Genomic DNA, 20,845 nt, shown 5'->3' with positions numbered 1-20,845 from the left:
TCTTGTTAGAAACAACTTTAGGAAGAAAACCAGGCTTGGTACGCAAAAAATACCTTATCTGCGTGGAACACCAGGTAAGGTGAATCACACTGTAAGGCAGATAATTCTGAAACTCTTCGAACAGAAGAGATAGCTATCAAAAACAAAACTTTCCAAGATAACAACTTAATGTCTATGGAATGTAAAGGTTCAAACGGAACACCTTGAAGAACTGAAAGAACTAGATTCAAACTCCATGGCGGAGCCACAGGTTTATAGACAGGCTTGATTCTGACTAAAGCCTGAGCAAACGCTTGAACGTCTGGTACCTCTGCCAGACGCTTGTGTAACAGGATAGACAAAGCAGATATTTGTCCTTTTAAGGAACTAGCTGACAATCCTTTCTCCAATCCTTCTTGGAGAAAGGACAATATCCTGGGAATCCTAATCTTACTCCATGAGTAACCCTTGGATTCACACCAACAAAGATATTTCCGCCATATCTTATGGTAGATTTTCCTGGTGACAGGCTTTCTAGCCTGAATCAGAGTATCTATAACTGACTCAGAGAACCCACGCTTTGATAGAATTAAGCGTTCAATCTCCAAGCAGTCAGACGTAGAGAAACTAAATTTGGATGCTTGAACGGACCCTGTATTAGAAGATCCTGCCTCATTGGCAGTGTCCATGGTGGGACAGATGACATGTCCACTAGGTCTGCATACCAAGTCCTGCGTGGCCACGCAGGCGCTATCAGAATCACTTAAGCCTTCTCCTGCTTGATTCTGGCAACCAGACGCGGGAGGAGAGGAAAAGGTGGAAAAACATAAGCCAGATTGAAGGACCAAGGCGCTGCTAGAGCATCTATCAATACCGACTTGGGATCCCGGGACCTGGACCCGTAGAGAGGAAGTTTGGTGTTCTGACGGGACGCCATCAGATCCAACTCTGGGGTGCCCCATAGCTGAGTCAGCTGGGCAAATACCTCCGGGTGGAGTTCCCACTCCCCTGGGTGAAAAGTCTGACGACTTAGAAAATCCACCTCCCAGTTGTCTACTCCTGGGATGTGAATTGCTGAGAGATGGCAGGAGTGATCCTCCGCCCACCTGATTATTTTGGTTACTTCCGTCATCGCTAGGGAACTCTTTGTTCCCCCCTGATGATTGACGTAAGCTACAGTCGTGATGTTGTCCGACTGAAATCTGATGAATTTGGCCGCCGCTAGTTGAGGCCATGCCTGAAAAACGTTGAATATCGCCCTCAGTTCCAGAATGTTTATCGGGAGAAGAGTTTCTTCCCGAGACCATAAGCCCTGAGCTTTCAGGGAGTCCCAGACCGCACCCCAGCCTAACAGACTGGCGTCGGTCGTTACGATGATCCACTCTGGCCTGCGGAAACATATTCCTTGAGACAGGTGATCCTGAGACAACCACCAGAGAAGAGAATCTCTGGTCTCCTGGTCCAACTGAATTTGAGGAGACAAATCTGCATAATCCCCATTCCACTGTTTAAGCATGCATAGTTGCAGTGGTCTGAGGTGTATCCGAGCAAAAGGGACTATGTCCATTGCCACAACCATTAGTCCGATTGTCTCCATGCACTGAGCCACAGATGGCCGAGGAATGGAATAAAGAGCTCGGCAAGTAGTTAAGAGTTTTAGCTTTCTGACCTCCGTCAGAAATATTTTCATTTCTACCGAGTCTATCAGGGTTCCTAGGAATGGAACTCTTGTGAGGGGGGAGAGAGAACTCTTTTTGATGTTCACCTTCCACCCGTGAGACCTCAGAAAGGCCAATACAATCTCTGTGTGAGACTTGGTTCTTTGGAAAGTTGACGCCTGAATTAAGATGTCGTCTAGGTAAGGCGCCACTGCTATGCCCCGCGGTCTTAGAACCGCCAGGAGGGACCCTAGCACCTTTGTGAAAATTCTGGGAGCAGTGGCCAACCCGAAAGGAAGAGCCACAAACTGAAAATGCTTGTCCAGAAAGGCGAACTGGTGATGATCTTTGTGGATAGTAATGTGCAGATACGCATCCATTAGATCCACGGTAGTCATATATTGACCCTCCTGGATCATTGGTAAGATTGTCCGAATGGTCTCCATCTTGAATGATGGGACTCTGAGGAATTTGTTTAGAATTTTGAGATCCAGGATTGGTCTGAAAGTTCCTTCTTTTTTTGGGAACCACAAACAGGTTTGAGTAAAACCCCAGTCCTTGTTCTGCAATTGGAACTGGGTGGATCACTCCCATTGTATGTAGATCTTCTACACAGCGTAAAAACGCCTCTTTCTTTGTCTGATCTTTAGACAGACGAGAAATGTGGAACCGTCCCCTTGGAGGAGAGTCCTTGAATTCTAGAAGGTATCCCTGGGCTACAATCTCTAATGCCCAAGGATCGTGTACATCTCTTGCCCAGGCCTGAGCGAAGAGAGAGAGTCTGCCCCCTACTAGATCCGGTCCCGGATCAGGGGCTACCCCTTCATGCTGTCTTGGTGGCAGCTGCAGGCTTTTTGGCCTGTTTACCCTTATTCCAGCCCTGGTAAGGTTTCCAGTTTGCCTTGGGCTGTGAAGCGTTACCCTCTTGCTTTGCAGCCGGAGAGGATGAAGCGGGGCCGTTCTTGAAATTGCGAAAGGAACGAAAATTAGCTTTGTTCTTTGTTTTAAAGGCATTGTCCTGAAGGAGAGCATTGACTTTTCCCCCGGTGATATCTGAAATAATCTCTTTCAATTCAGGCCCGAATAGGGTCTTCCCTTTGAAAGGAATGTTCAAAAGCTTGGATTTAGACGACACATCGGCCGACCAGGACTTTAGCCATAGCGCCCTGCGCGCCAAAATGGCGAAACCTGAATTTTCGCCGCTAACTTAGCTATTCGGAAAGCGGCGTCAGTGATAAAAGAATTAGCTAGCTTTAGAGCCTTAATTCTATCCATAATTTCCTCATATGAGGTCTCCGTCTGGAGAAAGTCTTCCAGAGCCTCAAACCAGAAAGCAGCTGCAGTAGTTACAGGAATAATGCAGGCAATAGGTTGGAGAAGAAAACCTTGTTGAACAAAAATTTTCTTAAGTAAACCCTCTAATTTTTTATCCATAGGGTCTTTAAAAGCACAACTGTCTTCAATTGGTATGGTTGTGCGTTTAGCTAGTGTAGAAACAGCCCCCTCCACCTTAGGGACCGTCTGCCACGAGTCCCGATGGGGTCAGATATGGGGAACATTTTCTTAAAAACAGGAGGGGGGACGAAAGGGACACCTGGCCTATCCCACTCCCTAGTAACGATATCCGCAATCCTCTTAGGGACCGGAAACGCATCCGTGTAAACAGGGACCTCTAGGTACTTGTCCATTTTACACAATTTCTCTGGGATCACCAAAGGGTCACAGTCATCCAGAGTAGCTAATACCTCCCTAACTAAAACACGGAGGTGTTCTAGTTTAAATTTAAAAGCCAATGTATCTGAATCTGTCTGGGGAGGAACCCTTCCTGAATCAGAGACTTCTCCCTCAGACATCAAATCCCTCGCTCCCACTTCAGAGCGTTGTGAAGGTTATATCGGATACGGCTACCAAAGCGTCAGAATGCTCATAATCTGTTCTTAAAACGGAGCTATCACGCTTTGCAGGTAACACGGGCAGTATAGATAAGAAGGCTGTAAGAGAATTATCCATGACTGCCGCTAAGTCTTGTAATGTAAAAGGGTTAGACGCACTAGAGGTACTAGGCGTCGCTTGCGCGGGCGTAACTGGTTGTGACACTTGGGGAGAGGCAGACGGGCTACCCTTGTTACCTTCAGTTTGAGAATCATCTTGGGCCACATTCTTAAGTGCAACAATATGATCTTTAAAGTGTATAGACATATCAGTACAAGTGGGACACATTCTGAGAGGAGGTTCCACCATGGCTTCTAAACACATTGAACAAGGATTTTCCTTAGTGTCAGACATGTTTAACAGACTAGTAGAGTACACAAACAGGCTTAGAATCACTTTAATCAAATAAAAAACACAATTTGAAAAAAACGTTACTGTGCCTTTAAGAGATAAAAAGAGCACACAATTTTACAAAACGGTGAAAACTGCAGCAATCTTTCTGAAATTTTCACAGTATGTAGCTAAAGCCTTAATAAGATTACACCCCAAGTTTCAAAACGATTAACCCCTTAATGCCCAAACCGGAGCAGCCTAAAGCCAACACCTGGTTAAATCACTACAGCACCTTGCCACAGCCTTGCTCTGGCTCTACCTTCCCTTAGGGATCAGATTTGGGGGAATATAGCTTCTTTTAGGCCCTCAAACATCAGCAGGACCCTCCATGTGAAACAGCATGAACTTATCTGCAATTCTAAGTGCGCATCTGAGGCAATTAGGCCCCTCCCACTCTACTCCGGAGCTGTGAGGCCTAGTAAATCACTCCTAAGTGACTAAAAAACAGCCATGTGGTAATAACCCCAGAAAAAAACCAAAAACAGAATTTATGTTTACCTGATAAATTACTTTCTCCAACGGTGTGTCTGGTCCACGGCGTCATCCTTACTTGTGGGATATTCTCTTCCCCAACAGGAAATGGCAAAGAGCCCAGCAAAGCTGGTCACATGATCCCTCCTAGGCTCCGCCTTCCCCAGTCATTAGACCGACGTAAAGGAGGAATATTTGCATAGGAGAAATCATATGATACCGTGGTGACTGTAGTTAGAGAAAATAAATCATCAGACCTGATTAAAAAACCAGGGCGGGCCGTGGACCGGACACACCGTTGGAGAAAGTAATTTATCAGGTAAACATAAATTCTGTTTTCTCCAACATAGGTGTGTCCGGTCCACGGCGTCATCCTTACTTGTGGGAACCAATACCAAAGCTTTAGGACACGGATGATGGGAGGGAGCAAATCAGGTCACCTAGATGGAAGGCACCACGGCTTGCAAAACCTTTCTCCCAAAAATAGCCTCAGAAGAAGCAAAAGTATCAAATTTGTAAAATTTAGTAAAAGTGTGCAGTGAAGACCAAGTCGCTGCCTTACATATCTGATCAACAGAAGCCTCGTTCTTGAAGGCCCATGTGGAAGCCACGGCCCTAGTGGAATGAGCTGTGATTCTTTCAGGAGGCTGTCGTCCGGCAGTCTCATAAGCCAATCTGATGATGCTTTTAAGCCAAAAAGAGAGAGAGGTAGAAGTTGCTTTTTGACCTCTCCTTTTACCAGAATAAACAACAAACAAGGAAGATGTTTGTCTGAAATCCTTTGTAGCCTCTAAATAGAATTTTAGAGCACGAACTACATCCAAATTGTGCAACAAACGTTCCTTCTTTGAAACTGGATTCGGACACAAAGAAGGCACGACTATCTCCTGGTTAATATTTTTGTTAGAAACAACTTTCGGAAGAAAACCAGGTTTAGTATGCAAAACCACCTTATCTGCATGGAACACCAGATAAGGAGGAGAACACTGCAGAGCAGATAACTCTGAAACTCTTCTAGCAGAAGAAATTGCAACCAAAAACAAAACTTTCCAAGATAATAACTTGATATCAACGGAATGTAGGGGTTCAAACGGAACCCCCTGAAGAACTGAAAGAACTAAATTAAGACTCCAAGGAGGAGTCAAAGGTTTGTAAACAGGCTTGATTCTAACCAGAGCCTGAACAAAAGCTTGAACATCTGGCACAGCCGCCAGCTTTTTGTGAAGTAAAACAGATAAAGCAGAAATCTGTCCCTTCAAAGAACTTGCAGATAATCCTTTCTCCAAACCTTCTTGAAGAAAGGATAGAATCTTAGGAATTTTTATCTTGTTCCATGGGAATCCTTTAGATTCACACCAACAGATATATTTTTTCCATATTTTATGGTAGATTTTTCTAGTTACAGGCTTTCTGGCCTGAACAAGAGAATCAATGACAGAATCTGAGAACCCTCGCTTTGATAAAATCAAGCGTTCAATCTCCAAGCAGTCAGTTGGAGTGAGGCCAGATTCGGATGTTCGAACGGACCTTGAACAAGAAGGTCCTGTCTCAAAGGTAGCCTCCATGGTGGAGCCGATGACATATTCACCAGATCTGCATACCAAGTCCTGCGTGGCCACGCAGGAGCTATCAAGATCACCGATACCCTCTCCTGTTTGATCCTGGCTACCAGCCTGGGAATGAGAGGAAACGGTGGGAACACATAAGCTAGGTTGAAGCTCCAAGGTGCTACTAGTGCATCCACTAGAGTCGCCTTGGGATCCCTGGATCTGGACCCGTAGCAAGGAACCTTGAAGTTCTGACGAGACGCCATCAGATCCATGTCTGGAATGCCCCACAATTGAATTATTTGGGCAAAGATTTCCGGATGGAGTTCCCACTCCCCCGGATGAAATGTCTGACGACTCAGAAAATCCGCTTCCCAATTTTCCACTCCTGGGATGTGGATTGCAGACAAGTGGCAGGAGTGAGTCTCCGCCCATTGAATTATTTTGGTCACTTCTTCCATCGCCAGGGAACTCCTTGTTCCCCCCTGATGGTTGATATACGCAACAGTCGTCATGTTGTCTGATTGAAACCGTATGAATTTGGCCTTTGCTAGCTGAGGCCAAGCCTTGAGAGCATTGAATATCGCTCTCAGTTCCAGAATATTTATCGGGAGAAGAGATTCTTCCCGAGACCAAAGACCCTGAGCTTTCAGGGGTTCCCAGACCGCGCCCCAGCCCACCAGACTGGCGTCGGTCGTGACAATGACCCACTCTGGTCTGCGGAAGCTCATCCCTTGTGACAGGTTGTCCAGGGTCAGCCACCAACGGAGTGAATCTCTGGTCCTCTGATCTACTTGTATCGTCGGAGACAAGTCTGTATAATCCCCATTCCACTGACTGAGCATGCACAGTTGTAATGGTCTTAGATGAATTCGCGCAAAAGGAACTATGTCCATTGCCGCGACCATCAAACCTATTACTTCCATGCACTGCGCTATGGAAGGAAGAAGAACAGAATGAAGTACTTGACAAGCGCTTAGAAGTTTTGATTTTCTGGCCTCTGTCAGAAAAATCCTCATTTCTAAGGAATCTATTATTGTTCCCAAGAAGGGAACTCTTGTTGACGGAGATAGAGAACTTTTTTCTACGTTCACTTTCCACCCGTGAGATCTGAGAAAGGCCAGGACAATGTCCGTATGAGCCTTTGCTTGAGGTAGAGACGACGCTTGAATCAGTATGTCGTCCAAGTAAGGTACTACTGCAATGCCCCTTGGTCTTAGCACCGCTAGAAGGGACCCTAGTACCTTTGTGAAAATTCTTGGAGCAGTGGCTAATCCGAATGGAAGTGCCACAAACTGGTAATGCTTGTCCAGAAAGGCGAACCTTAGGAACCGATGATGTTCCTTGTGGATAGGAATATGTAGATACGCATCCTTTAAATCCACCGTGGTCATGAATTGACCTTCCTGGATGGTAGGAAGAATTGTCCGAATGGTTTCCATTTTGAACGATGGAACCTTGAGAAATTTGTTTAGGATCTTGAGATCTAAGATTGGTCTGAATGTTCCCTCTTTTTTGGGAACTATGAACAGATTGGAGTAGAATCCCATCCCTTGTTCTCCTAATGGAACAGGATGAATCACTCCCATTTTTAACAGGTCTTCTACACAATGTAAGAATGCCTGTCTTTTTATGTGGTCTGAAGACAATTGAGACCTGTGGAACCTCCCCCTTGGGGGTAGCTCCTTGAATTCCAGAAGATAACCTTGGGAGACTATTTCTAGCGCCCAAGGATCCAGAACATCTCTTGCCCAAGCCTGAGCGAAGAGAGAAAGTCTGCCCCCCACCAGATCCGGTCCCGGATCGGGGGCCAACATCTCATGCTGTCTTGGTAGCAGTGGCAGGTTTCTTGGCCTGCTTACCTTTGTTCCAGCCTTGCATTGGCCTCCAGGCTGGCTTGGTTTGAGAAGTATTACCCTCTTGCTTAGAGGATGTAGAACTTGGAGTTGGTCCGTTTCTGCGAAAGGGACGAAAATTTGGTTTATTTTTAGCCTTGAAAGACCTATCCTGAGGAAGGGCGTGGCCCTTACCCCCAGTGATATCTGAAATAATCTCTTTCAAGTCAGGGCCAAACAGCGTTTTCCCCTTGAAAGGTATGTTAAGCAATTTGTTCTTGGAAGACGCATCCGCTGACCAAGATTTTAGCCAAAGCGCTCTGCGCGCCACAATAGCAAACCCCGAATTGTTCGCCGCTAATCTAGCCAATTGCAAAGTGGCGTCTAAAGTAAAAGAATTAGCCAATTTGAGAGCATGAATTCTGTCCATAATCTCCTCATAAGAAGAATCTTTATTGAGCGACTTTTCTAGTTCATCGAACCAGAAGCACGCTGCTGTAGTGACAGGAACAATGCATGAAATTGGTTGTAGAAGGTAACCTTGCTGAACAAACATCTTTTTAAGCAAACCCTCTAATTTTTTATCCATAGGATCTTTGAAAGCACAACTATCTTCTATAGGGATAGTAGTGCGTTTGTTTAGAGTAGAAACCGCCCCCTCGACCTTGGGGACTGTCTGCCATAAGTCCTTTCTGGGGTCGACCATAGGAAACAATTTCTTAAATATAGGGGGAGGGACAAAAGGTATGCCGGGCCTTTCCCATTCTTTGTTTACAATGTCCGCCACCCGCTTGGGTATAGGAAAAGCTTCGGGGGGCCCCGGGACCTCTAGGAACTTGTCCATCTTACATAATTTCTCTGGAATGACCAAATTGTCACAATCATCCAGAGTAGATAACACCTCCTTAAGCAGAGCGCGGAGATGTTCCAATTTAAATTTGAATGTAATCACATCAGGTTCAGCTTGTTGAGAAATTTTCCCTGAATCTGAAATTTCTCCCTCAGACAAAACCTCCCTGGCCCCCTCAGACTGGTGTAGGGGCATTTCAGAACCATTATCATCAGCGTCCTCATGCTCTTCGGTATTTTCTAAAACAGAGCAGTCGCGCTTTCGCTGATAAGTGGGCATTTTGGCTAAAATGTTTTTGATAGAATTATCCATTACAGCCGTTAATTGTTGCATAGTAAGGAGTATTGGCGCACTAGATGTACTAGGGGCCTCCTGTGTGGGCAAGACTGGCGTAGACGAAGGAGGGGATGATGCAGTACCATGCTTACTCCCCTCACTTGAGGAATCATCTTGGGCATCATTTTCTCTACATTTTGTGTCACATACATCACATCTATTTAAATGAGAAGGAACCTTGGCTTCCTCACATACAGAACATAGTCTATCTGATAGTTCAGACATGTTAAACAGGCAAAAACTTGATAACAAAGTACAAAAAACGTTTTAAAATAAAACCGTTACTGTCACTTTAAATTTTAAACTGAACACACTTTATTACTGAAAATGTGAAAAAGTATGAAGGAATTGTTCAAAATTCACCAAAATTTCACCACAGTGTCTTAAAGCCTTAAAAGTATTGCACACCAAATTTGAAAGCTTTAACTCTTAAAATAACGGAACCGGAGCCGTTTTTATATTTAACCCCTATACAGTCCCTGGTATCTGCTTTGCTGAGACCCAACCAAGCCCAGAGGGGAATACGATACCAAATGACGCCTTCAGTAAGCTTTTTCTATGTATCTGAGCTCCTCACACATGCATCTGCATGCCTTGCTTCCCAAAAACAACTGCGCAATAGAGGCGCGAAAATGAGGCTCTGCCTATGATTAGAGAAGGCCCCCAGTGAAAAAGGTGTCCAATACAGTGCCTGCCGGTTATTTAACATAATTCCCAAGAATAAAATAACTCCTCAAAGCTATAAACTATTAAAAATGCTTATAAATCAATCGTTTTAGCCCAGAAAAATGTCTACCAGTCTTTAAGCCCTTGTGAAGCCCTTTATTCTTATTTAATAAAAATGGCTTACCGGATCCCATAGGGAAAATGACAGCTTCCAGCATTACCAAGTCTTGTTAGAAATGTGTCATACCTCAAGCAGCAAAAGTCTGCTCACTGTTTCCCCCAACTGAAGTTAATTCCTCTCAACAGTCCTGTGTGGAAACAGCCATCGATTTTAGTAACGGTTGCTAAAATCATTTTCCTCTTACAAACAGAAATCTTCATCTCTTTTCTGTTTCAGAGTAAATAGTACATACCAGCACTATTTTAAAATAACAAACTCTTGATTGAAGAATAAAAACTACATTTAAACACCAAAAAACTCTAAGCCATCTCCGTGGAGATGTTGCCTGTACAACGGCAAAGAGAATGACTGGGGAAGGCGGAGCCTAGGAGGGATCATGTGACCAACTTTGCTGGGCTCTTTGCCATTTCCTGTTGGGGAAGAGAATATCCCACAAGTAAGGATGACGCCGTGGACCGGACACACCTATGTTGGAGAAAGGGCTTTCAAAGTGTCTTGCAAAATGATTTTTCCTTAGCCAAACAATCGATTGCCCTGAATAAGTGTCAACCAGTATATTAGCCCTATTATGTAAGCATTCGATTCCTTACTAAGTCTGTGAACATAGCTTACCCTCCCCTCATGGGGATATTGTCAGTCTCTTCTAGCATTATCTCAGTCTTGTCTAGAAATAAATGACTGAACATACCTTATTGCAGATCACCCTGCAAACTGTTCCCCCCAACTGAAGTTTTCTGGTACTCCTCAGTCCTGTGTGGGAACAGCAGTGGATTTTAGTTGCAACATGCTAAAATCATTTTCCTCTCAGCAGAAATCTTCATCACTTTTCTGCTAGAGAGTAAATAGTACAAACCGGTACCATTTAAAATAAACTTTTGATTGAAGATAATAAAACTACAATTCTAACACTACATTCACTTTACACTCCCGAGAGAGACCCTAGTGCTTAGAGCCACCAAAGAGAATGACTGGGGGGTGGAGCTAGAGGGGGAGCTATATGGACAGCTTTGCTGTGTGCTCTCTTTGCTACTTCCTGTAGGGAATGAGAATATCCCACAAGTAAAGGATGTATCCGTGGACTGGTTACAACTTGCAAGAGAAATGACAAAAAGCCGTCTTAAATATAAGATGCCAGGATGCCAGGAAAGAAAATAAAGAACCCTTCATGTAATGTAGGTGCAAGCCCACCAACTCTGCCAGTGGCCATTCTGTATAATGGGAAAGTACCCAAAGTAGTTTTCCTCTCAGCTTTTGAATAGTTTTCATTTGCAGGAAGACTAAGGGAGTGATTGCGCATACTATGTATCTTATGATTTTTTTTTTCTTTTAATCTAGAATGATATTTTCTTTATCTGTCTACCTCTATTTTTTGTGATTAAGTTGTTTTATAGCTGCACTTAAACATATGAAGTTGGTGAACGGCTGCACTTACCTGTGACTACGAAGAAGACGAACTAATGATTTTGAAACAATACTTGCTTCAGATTTTGGCGCCAAATGCCAGTAGAGCTGTGCTACAGCCATCACAACCTGAAAAGATAAGGATACATATATAATGATTAAGATAGATAGATAAAATCATTATTTTATGACAGTGCTCAAGTATTAGTGTGGTTATAATGAAGTGAGTGTTGAGTAAGGATTATGAATGTCACCTTAAAGAGTGAAGAAGTTGATTTATCATTTAGTATAGATGTAATTTTCTATTAAATTTCTCATGGTGATACAGACTTCTGAAATTAGTGGGGTAAATAATATGTATCCTGTTTATTAGTGGGAAATGAAATGCCTTTTGCTTTCAAGTAAAAACAAACATTCTGCTTGTACCACACTCCCTAGAGACCAAATAACAAATTCTATTACATAGGATTTTAAAATGCTGCTAATTAAATATCTGGTTTAGGCCATTTGCTCTGAAAACCTGTGTTAGAGAATTTTCTTTTTCGCCTCTCTAGAGGGTGGGACAAGCACAATATTTTACACAATAACAAGAGATGCTTTATTTTTATTTTTATATAAACAGCATAAGGTTCCCAGCCAGGAACATGTTCACCCACATTAAAGGCAGTATATATTGCCCACATGTATTACTGCACAAGTATTTACTCGTGCATCCCCTCACACATTCACGTGTGCATCTCCTCCATCTCCTGCTCATATAACTGCATGAGAGCAGAGCTTTGTGCATTAACACAGATTAATCAGTTGGCAATCTATAAGATAGTGGGAGGGCTTGAAAAGCAGTGGTTTTAAGACATACAAAGAAACATAGGGGGCGCCACATAGCTTATTACAATATCACCACTTTGTGTTAAAGATTTAAATGTGCAATACTACTCACATTTAATAATCACCAATAGATGGTGATCATAGGCAGACTGAACTCTCAGGGCTGTTTCATCAGGCAGTATAATACATTACACACACAAGGAAGCTTTAAATATACATACAAATGATAAAATGCATGTGCATTCAATAACCAGAGTTAATTACTTAACTAACATTAAACTAATAAGGTATACCAAAGTGCCAACTATACGAAGGCTGGGTCTGGACCTAATGCAATATTATCAAACGATTACAATAAACAATTTATTGAGTACACAAATAAGTTAAAAACATGGATCCATGTATAAACAATCAAATTTATACAACAATAATAGCTAAATGAATAGTTAAAACAAATAGTTATGTAACGGATATAGCATTTAAAATTGTGCAAACATTGCTCTTAAAAATATTCATAAAAAATTCCAAATTTAGTATAAGGCTCACAACAGAAATTCAACTTTGTGTTTACCATATACACATACACAGATTTGTACAGCAATAATAGCTAAATGAATAGTTAAAACAAATAGTTAAATAGCAGATATGGCATTTAAAATTGTGCAAACAATGCTCTTAAAAAATATTCCTAAAAAATTCCAAATAAAGTATAAGTCTCACAACAGAAATTCAACTTTGTGTTTACCACATACACATAATAGGTGAAATATATTAGTCAGTTATATAATAGTATCTAACCAATAATGTTCTCGATTCTATGCAATACTAAATATTGCCAATAGTGACTAATGTGTAGGGCTCTGAGTAAGACCTTTAACTGTGTGTTTACCACATACGCATTGTCAAGTAAAAAATATTGTGACAGCAATAAGCCAATGTAAAGAATGTGTATCAAAAAAGTTGCGTGCAAAAATTAGTGTACAAAAGATATTAATGGTCAAAAAATAGGTTGATCTTCAAAAAACGTGAATTAAGAACAAAGATTGTGAAAAATGAAAAACCAAAAATTTACAAAAACATTGTGGTGTGTTCCAATAGTAACTTATATAAATGTAAATAATAGTCCAACAGTGAAAACTTAATAGAAAAATAATCCAACAATAAATTATAATAAGTAGTGTGTCTCTAAGAAAAAACAATAATCCTTAAAGTCTTGTGAATCCTAACAGCAATAGTTATGGTGATTTTCCAAGTATTTTATACTGAATAGCAGTGTCAGTACTTGCTAGCCTTTTCCAACCCAAAATTCTATCTTCTTGGCAAATATTTTGTTATAATCCCTGGATGATCCTTCTGTAAAAGAAAGATATGATGGTGTAGATTGTTTTTAGATCAATAGAAAATGAAATTGTGCTTACCAGTCGACGCGTTTCGGTCACAAAGAGACCTTTATCAAGACTCAGAGCCCTACACATTAGTCACTATTGGCAATATTTAGTATTGCATAGAATCGAGAACATTATTGGTTAGATAATATTATATAACTGACTAATATATTCACCTATTATGTGTATGTGGTAAACACAAAGTTGAATTTCTGTTGTGAGCCTTATACTTAATTTGGAATTTTTTAGGAATATTTTTTAAGAGCATTGTTTGCACAATTTTAAATGCCATATCTGCTATTTAACTATTTGTTTTAACTATTCATTTAGCTATAATTGCTGTACAAATCTGTGTATGTGTATATGGTAAACACAAAGTTGAATTTCTGTTGTGAGCCTTATACTAAATTTGGAATTTGTTATGAATATTTTTAAGAGCAATGTTTGCACAATTTTAAATGCTATATCCGTTACATAACTATTTGTTTTAACTATTCATTTAGCTATTATTGTTGTATAAATTTGATTGTTTATACATGGATCCATGTTTTTAACTTATTTGTGTACTCAATAAATTGTTTATTGTAATCGTTTGATAATATTGCAATAGGTCCAGACCCAGCCTTCGTATAGTTGGCGCTTTGGTATACCTTATTAGTTTTATCTTTCCATTTGACAACTAGGTGTCAAATTATCAAAGCCAGAGGTCTTATTTAGTAGGCGCTAGGTGTACTCCACTATCTTAACTAACATTAACACATTCTAAACTATTAGGTATCACTAATACAATATTGTTAACCTATACTCATTCACAATAAAATAGTTAACAATAATGTTTCAGTGTATAGAAAATAAAGAGATGAGTGAAAGTGTAAAATAAAAGCGCAATTTTATTCCGTAATCCATTAAAGGGACAGTCTACACCAGATTTTTTATTGTTAAACAGATAGATAATCCCTTTATTACCCAATCACTAGTTTTGCACAACCAACACAGTTATATAAATACACGTTTTACTTCTGTGATTACCTTGTAAATAAGCCTCTGCAAACTGCCCCCTTATTTCAGTTCTTTTGACAGACATCCATTTTAGCCAATCAGAGCTGGCTCACCTGAACTCCACGTGCGTGAGCACTATGTTATCTATATGACACACATGAACTAACACCCTCTAGTGGTGAAAAACTGTCAAAATGCTCTGAGAGAAGAGGCGGCCTTTAAGGGCATAGAAATTAGCATATGAACCACCTAGGTTTAGCTTTCAACTAAGAATACCAAGAGAACAAAGAATAGGCGGCCTTTAAGGGCATAGAAATTAGCATATGAACCACCTAGGTTTAGCTTTCAACTAAGAATACCAAGAGAACAAAGCAAAATTGGTGATAAAAGTAAATTGGAAAATTGTTTAAAATTACATTCTCTATCTGAATCATGAAAGTTTATTTTGGACTAGACTGTGCCTTTAAAATCCAATACATATACAAAGGGTCAAAAAGTAAAAAAGTCTGACCGGTTTTGGTCTGCTGACCGTACTCAGACTTATGAAGCACACATGTCTCTTTACATTTAAAAAGGAACTGTTACAACATGATTGGTTAAAAACAACAAACTATTTTAAATCTTTCCAGGTAAGTTCATTTGATACTCAATTAAACATAAGCTGTTTAGAATTGCTAACATAGTATAAAATATATATTTTAACTAATATGTTTCAGTGTGTCTGTGTTGAATCATTCGCTCCTATTGGATCAAGTAGTCACAAATCAGACATGTTGTCATCACTGGTTTTCTCCAATTGGATTAATAAAATAGAATATATATATATATATATATTTTATTTTATTTATTTTTTTTTTTTCTAATACATTAAATTAAAACTTGTCTAAATGGGAATTGAACCTCCAATGGATAGGCTAAAAAGAATTACCTAACCTTCAACTCTACCACTAGACTACAACTAGGTAGCAGATTCTAAGATGGGAACTTCTGTCTAAAACTAGGTGACGGACATTCAGAATACTCATTCACAATAGTGTAATATCTATAATCCATACATTTCAAACAAATAAATCTATAATACATTGTACTACATGGATCAAGAATAAAAAATAAATACAAAAAACTATCCTTACTAATCGTATCTCCTTGATAAACATAGCAATAGATTACTATAGGAATCAAACTCTAGGCATAGAATGATTTACTGTAATGCCTATAGAACAGATAGTGGGTTTAATGTTTAAATTGAGATTCTCTAGATTACATTAAAGGGAATCTAATTGGATTTGTAAAACGCATAACATCTATCCTGATGGTTTGAATGAAAATATTAATTTAGCAGTATCTGATATATAAATAATTTAACCTTTAAGGATCATTTGGGTTAACTGAAAATTTTAAATCACTAAATCATCTGGTATAGTCTAGCTAGTGGTATAGCTATCTGTTCTATAAAAAAAATAAAAAAAAAATGTGTTATTTGATCAGGAATTCGATTCCTATAGTAAGCTATTGTTATGTTTATCAAAGAAATATAATGATTAGTAAGGTTAGTTTTTTTAATATTATTATTCTGGATCCATGTAGTACAATGTATTATAGATTTATTTCTTTGAAATTTATGGATTATAGATATAACACTATTGTGAATGAGTATTCTGAATGACCATCACCTAGTATTAGACATCAAACTGAGTTTTAATTTAATGTATTAGAAAACCATTTTATTATTTTTGGCCATTTTTTTAGATCTTTTTTTCTGACATGCTATTAATCTTTCCTTTTTAAGTGATAAAGTTCACAAAACATTATTATTCTTTATTTATAAAGCGCCAACAGATTCTGCAGCGCTATCCATAGGTACAAAGATAAAGTACAGTACAATACAATATAAAAGACACCAGACAAAGTTTAACAAACAATTATAAATAAAAATGGGAGAGGGCACTAAAAAGCAAATAGGATATATCAATGAAAAAACATAAATTATGCTTACCTGATTGTGACGAACCAAGGTTATCCAACCCTGCGCCAGTCACTTATTTGGCATAGAAAGGGTTAACAGACCCCTTCTACTCTCACTAAAATGTCACAATCTAGCCACACCAGACCAGCTTGTGATTTAGTTCAGTGGGTGTAAGGGTTAACAACATGCTCCAGTCTATACTAGACGTAAAATAAATGCCCCAAAACTCCCCTTTAATGGCACCCACACTAAACTAACTACAATATCTCAGCTGCCACCACTTAAAAAAATTTAAAGAGAAAATCCTAAGGAAAAACCCAGACTTGCACATTAACTCTCTGAGTACAATTTATCAGAAAATAACCTAAATTATACAGTTCTAATATTCCAGTCTCTTCAGTAACGTGGTTCAATTATTAGACAAAGGACAAACTTAATAAAGGAATTATTTATTATGCCAAAAATATTATGCACAATGAATTATTAATAAAAAGTTGTTACAAATAAAATTACACATTAGCAAACAGTTTTTCAAAATAAAAAGAAGAAAATTATAAACCTTACACTGTACTAGTCTTTGGAATCTGTTACCAGAGAGATGGCATGAATCAATTGGGTCCTTACTCTGTGTTCTCACAGCCTCCCTTGTAAGAATGGCAATCTTATAGTTAAAAATAAGATTCTTATACCTATTTTCCATAGATCAGGTTGCCTGACCACACCCTCCTGGGCGGGCTAAGAAACCCCCGTCTTTATGACCTTCAATAACCTAAGTTTTTTGCCTGAAATTATAGAACCCATTATAATTTCTGATAGGTAACTCTATTTTCAGATATACTGTAATTTCTTCTTGGTTTCATTGGGAGAATCAATTTGATACCAGATATGACAGATTTCCATTAATTTAATGTCATAACAGTTTTAAACACATATATACATAATACCTGCAAATTGCATATTTTGTACATCGATTGTATCTCTATGATTACTAATTATTATTTTTATGGGAAATAAATTCATTAAGCTTTAAATATAAAAACTATAAAATTTTTAGAAATGAATCTATAACCTTATTTTCTAGACTTTACTTGACTAATATATTTTGGATTTTAGGCTAGGAATTTTTTAAAAGGGAATCAATGTAATAATACGAAGTGTTAACTCTATATTGATACATAAAGTTCCCACAGATCATTAACACAGCTGGAAAGTTTTTACTGCACCAATTTCACGATTTCAATAAGGAGTTACTTTTCACGACACTTTAAGTATTAAAGTGGTTAACACATATCTATTATTCATTTTTCATTGATATATCCTATTTGCTTTTTAGCGCCCTCTCCCATTTTTATTTATAATTATCTATATATTTAACTTATCTAGGAAGGAGATAAGAGTATGAGAGTGGCTTCGTATAGGATTTTTGTAGTCTTGCGCTAACGTATACACTCTATCAAAGTTTAACGAACAAACAAATACAGGGGGAATTGAGGGCCCTGTTCCTGTGGGAACTTACAATCTAGATGGGTAGGAGGGTGAGAAACAGGAGGTGGGGACTGCAAAGGTGGGAATGATGTAAGTGTGGAGTTAGATGAGGGCAGCTATTAGGCAAGTAGAATTTATTTGTTACTGATTTGGAGATAGGCTTCCCTGAACAAAAAGGTATTTAGGGAGTGTTTAAAGGAGGAAAGGTTAGGGTAAAGTCTGACATCTTGAGGAAGTGCGTTCCAGATGGTTGGTGCCGCACAAGAGAAGTCCTGTAGTCTAGTATGGGAGGAGGTGATGGTAGAAGATGCAAGGAGCAGGTCATTGTTGGATCTTAGGAGGCGGGCTGGAGTATAATTGTTGATGAGTGAGGACAGGTGGGGGGGGCTGCTTTGGTTAGGGCTTAGTAGTTCAGGGTGAGAATTTTTAATTTAATTCTGCTGTGAATGGGGAGCCAGTGAAGGGACTAGCAGAGAGGTGCAGCAGATACAGAGCGTCGGGGGTGGTGGATTAGCCTAGCAGAGGCATTTAGGATGGATTGAAGAGGGGAGAGGCAGAGAGAGGGAGACCAGGTTAGTAGATTACATTAGTCAAGTTGGGAAATTATCAGGGAGTGGATTAGCTGTTTAGTAGTTTTAGCACTCAGAAACGGACGGATTTTGTAGATATTGCGCAGGTGGTTGTGACAGGATGAAGAGAGCAATTGGATGTGGGGTATGAAGGACAGATTGGAGTCAAGTGTAACTCCTAGGCAGCGAACTTGGGGTGATGGGGAGATAGTGGTGTCACCAACAGTGATTGAAAAGTTAGAAACCGGGGTAGAATTAGAGGGGGGGATTCGAAGGAGCTCATGTTGATTTTTAGGTGGTGAGAGGCCATCTAAGAAGAAATGCCAGATAAGCAGACACTGATGTGAGAAAGGAGAGAAGGAGAGAGTGCAGGGGTGGATAGGTAGATCTGAGTATCATCAGCATAGAGGCGATAGTTGAAGCAATAGCTACTGATAAGTTTACCCAGTGAGGAAATATAAATAGAGAAGAGTAGAGGACCCAGAACAGAGCCTTGAGGTACTTCAACAGACAAACAATGTAGAGGAGGAGTCGCCAGCAAAGGAGACAGAAAAGGACTTATTAGAGAGATAAGAGTGGACCCAGAAGAAGCAGTGTCAGAGAGCCCAAGGGAGCTGACAGTCCATAGGAGAAGGGAATGGTCAACGGTATCAAAGGCAGCAGACAGGTCAAGTAAGATAAGTATTGAGTAGTGGCCGGGTTTTTTTTGCAGAAAGAAGATCATTAGTAACCTTTTGTGAGGGCAGTCTCAATAAAACATAATTGTTTGATCAGCTTGCTCTAAATGAAAATATAGCTAGGAGATGGGTGTGTCTTTTGAGATGATCAAATTGGAGAAAACCAGTGATGACAACATGAAATCTGATTTGTGACTACTTGATCCAATAGAAGCGAATGATTCAATACAGACACACTATTGTTAACTATTTCATTGTGAATGAGTATAGTTTAACAACATTGTATTAGTGATACCTAATACTTTAGAATGTGTCAATGTTAGTTAGGTAATTAACTATTTAAATTGCATACACATGTATTTTATCATTTGTATGTATATTTAAAGCTTCCTCGTGTGTGTAATGTATTATACTACCTGATGAAAACGCCAGTCTGTGAGGTTGAGAAACCTGTTGAAGTGTGTACTTTTTATTTTTGACCTCATGTTGGTCTGTTAATAAAAGTTTTTAAACTTTTACACATTACTTGTAAACCTCAGATGAAGAAAAGTAAAAAAAAAATGCTTTTCAACAATGGGTCATCCTGAATGTTCCTGCAGTTGGGAGGTGAGCCAGCTGAACAGCTCTGAGAGATCAGTCTGTCTATGATCTTTAACACAAAGTGGTGATATTGTGATACGCTATGTGGCACCCCCTATGTTCCTTTGTTTGTATGCAGTTGTGATGAATGGAGTTTGAGTCCCATCGTGAGGAGGAGCTGCCTGGACTGTTATCCATATCTGAATCAAGCCTTAAAGGAATTGAATGTATTGGACTATATTTTTCTATACACTAGTAGGTTGTGTTGTGGTGCATGGCCATTATATCTATGAATCCTTAATTGGAAGGTTGATCACATTTATTTATTTATATTTTTCATATTTATTTTCTATCTGCACACATTTTATTATTATTCACTATAAGTGCACATTTAGTTATCTAGGAAGAGCGCCCCCTTTAATTTTCCTTGCAAGAAAATATATATATTTTTTGTTTTAAGACATGAATGAGGATGCACAACAGTGGGTCTGAAGGTACTTCCATAACTTGAACAGAACACTAATGCTAGCTATATGAAGAATAAGGTGACAAATATAGGACTTAAGAAGAATAGTATGAAAGAGCTTCCAAATGTTTCCTGTAAACACACAAACTAATAATTTTGAGAAAGTATGCATGGCAGACCAAGTGACAAAACTGTTCAACTGAGACTTCATAATACTGGTCAAAAAGAAAGAAATCATTCAAAAATAGGGGTGCCCGACCCTTTTCATGTGTGGTTCTTGCACAGAGAGAAACAATGAGAGAGAGAGAGTTAGTTAGCAAGTGCACCACTTGTAATCTAGCCAAGACTTAGAAAAGTATGACAAAGTTCTTATAACATGACTGATCCACCTTACTCTATTTTCTATGAGTAAGACTGCCCGCCTGCAGGCATAATTTTGTGATTTTATAGGAGTGCCCTCGTGTTGTGTGACTTCTATGGTACTGATAAAGCTGGATGTTTTTGAGCTTTTCCTTCCGTTTGGATTTTGTTATCAATGTCACCAACCATCTTAAATAGAATAACAACTAAAAAAAAAAAACAATTATAAAAATATTCAAATTCCAAAGCAGAACATTAATGACAAGCAGGACAAATTGTTTC

The 20,845-nt window shown here is 39.4% G+C and overlaps 1 protein-coding gene across 2 annotated transcripts in view; it reads right to left on the bottom strand.

Annotated features, from left to right (window-relative positions):
- The window catches only part of AP3B1 (adaptor related protein complex 3 subunit beta 1), a 1,155,804-nt gene that overhangs the window by 637,237 nt on the left and 497,722 nt on the right, over nucleotides 1-20,845 (bottom strand). For both annotated transcript variants that reach the window (XM_053701376.1, XM_053701377.1), the window contains exon 9: nucleotides 11,281-11,378. In XM_053701376.1, the coding sequence (XP_053557351.1) occupies nucleotides 11,281-11,378 (98 nt within the window). The remainder of the gene's footprint in view (nucleotides 1-11,280; nucleotides 11,379-20,845) is intronic.

Source organism: Bombina bombina, chromosome 2 (assembly GCF_027579735.1).
Source record: "Bombina bombina isolate aBomBom1 chromosome 2, aBomBom1.pri, whole genome shotgun sequence".
NCBI classification, from domain to species: domain Eukaryota; kingdom Metazoa; phylum Chordata; class Amphibia; order Anura; family Bombinatoridae; genus Bombina; species Bombina bombina.
The sequence above is the reverse complement of the archived record's forward strand: the minus strand, read 5'-3'. Positions and strand labels throughout refer to the sequence as shown.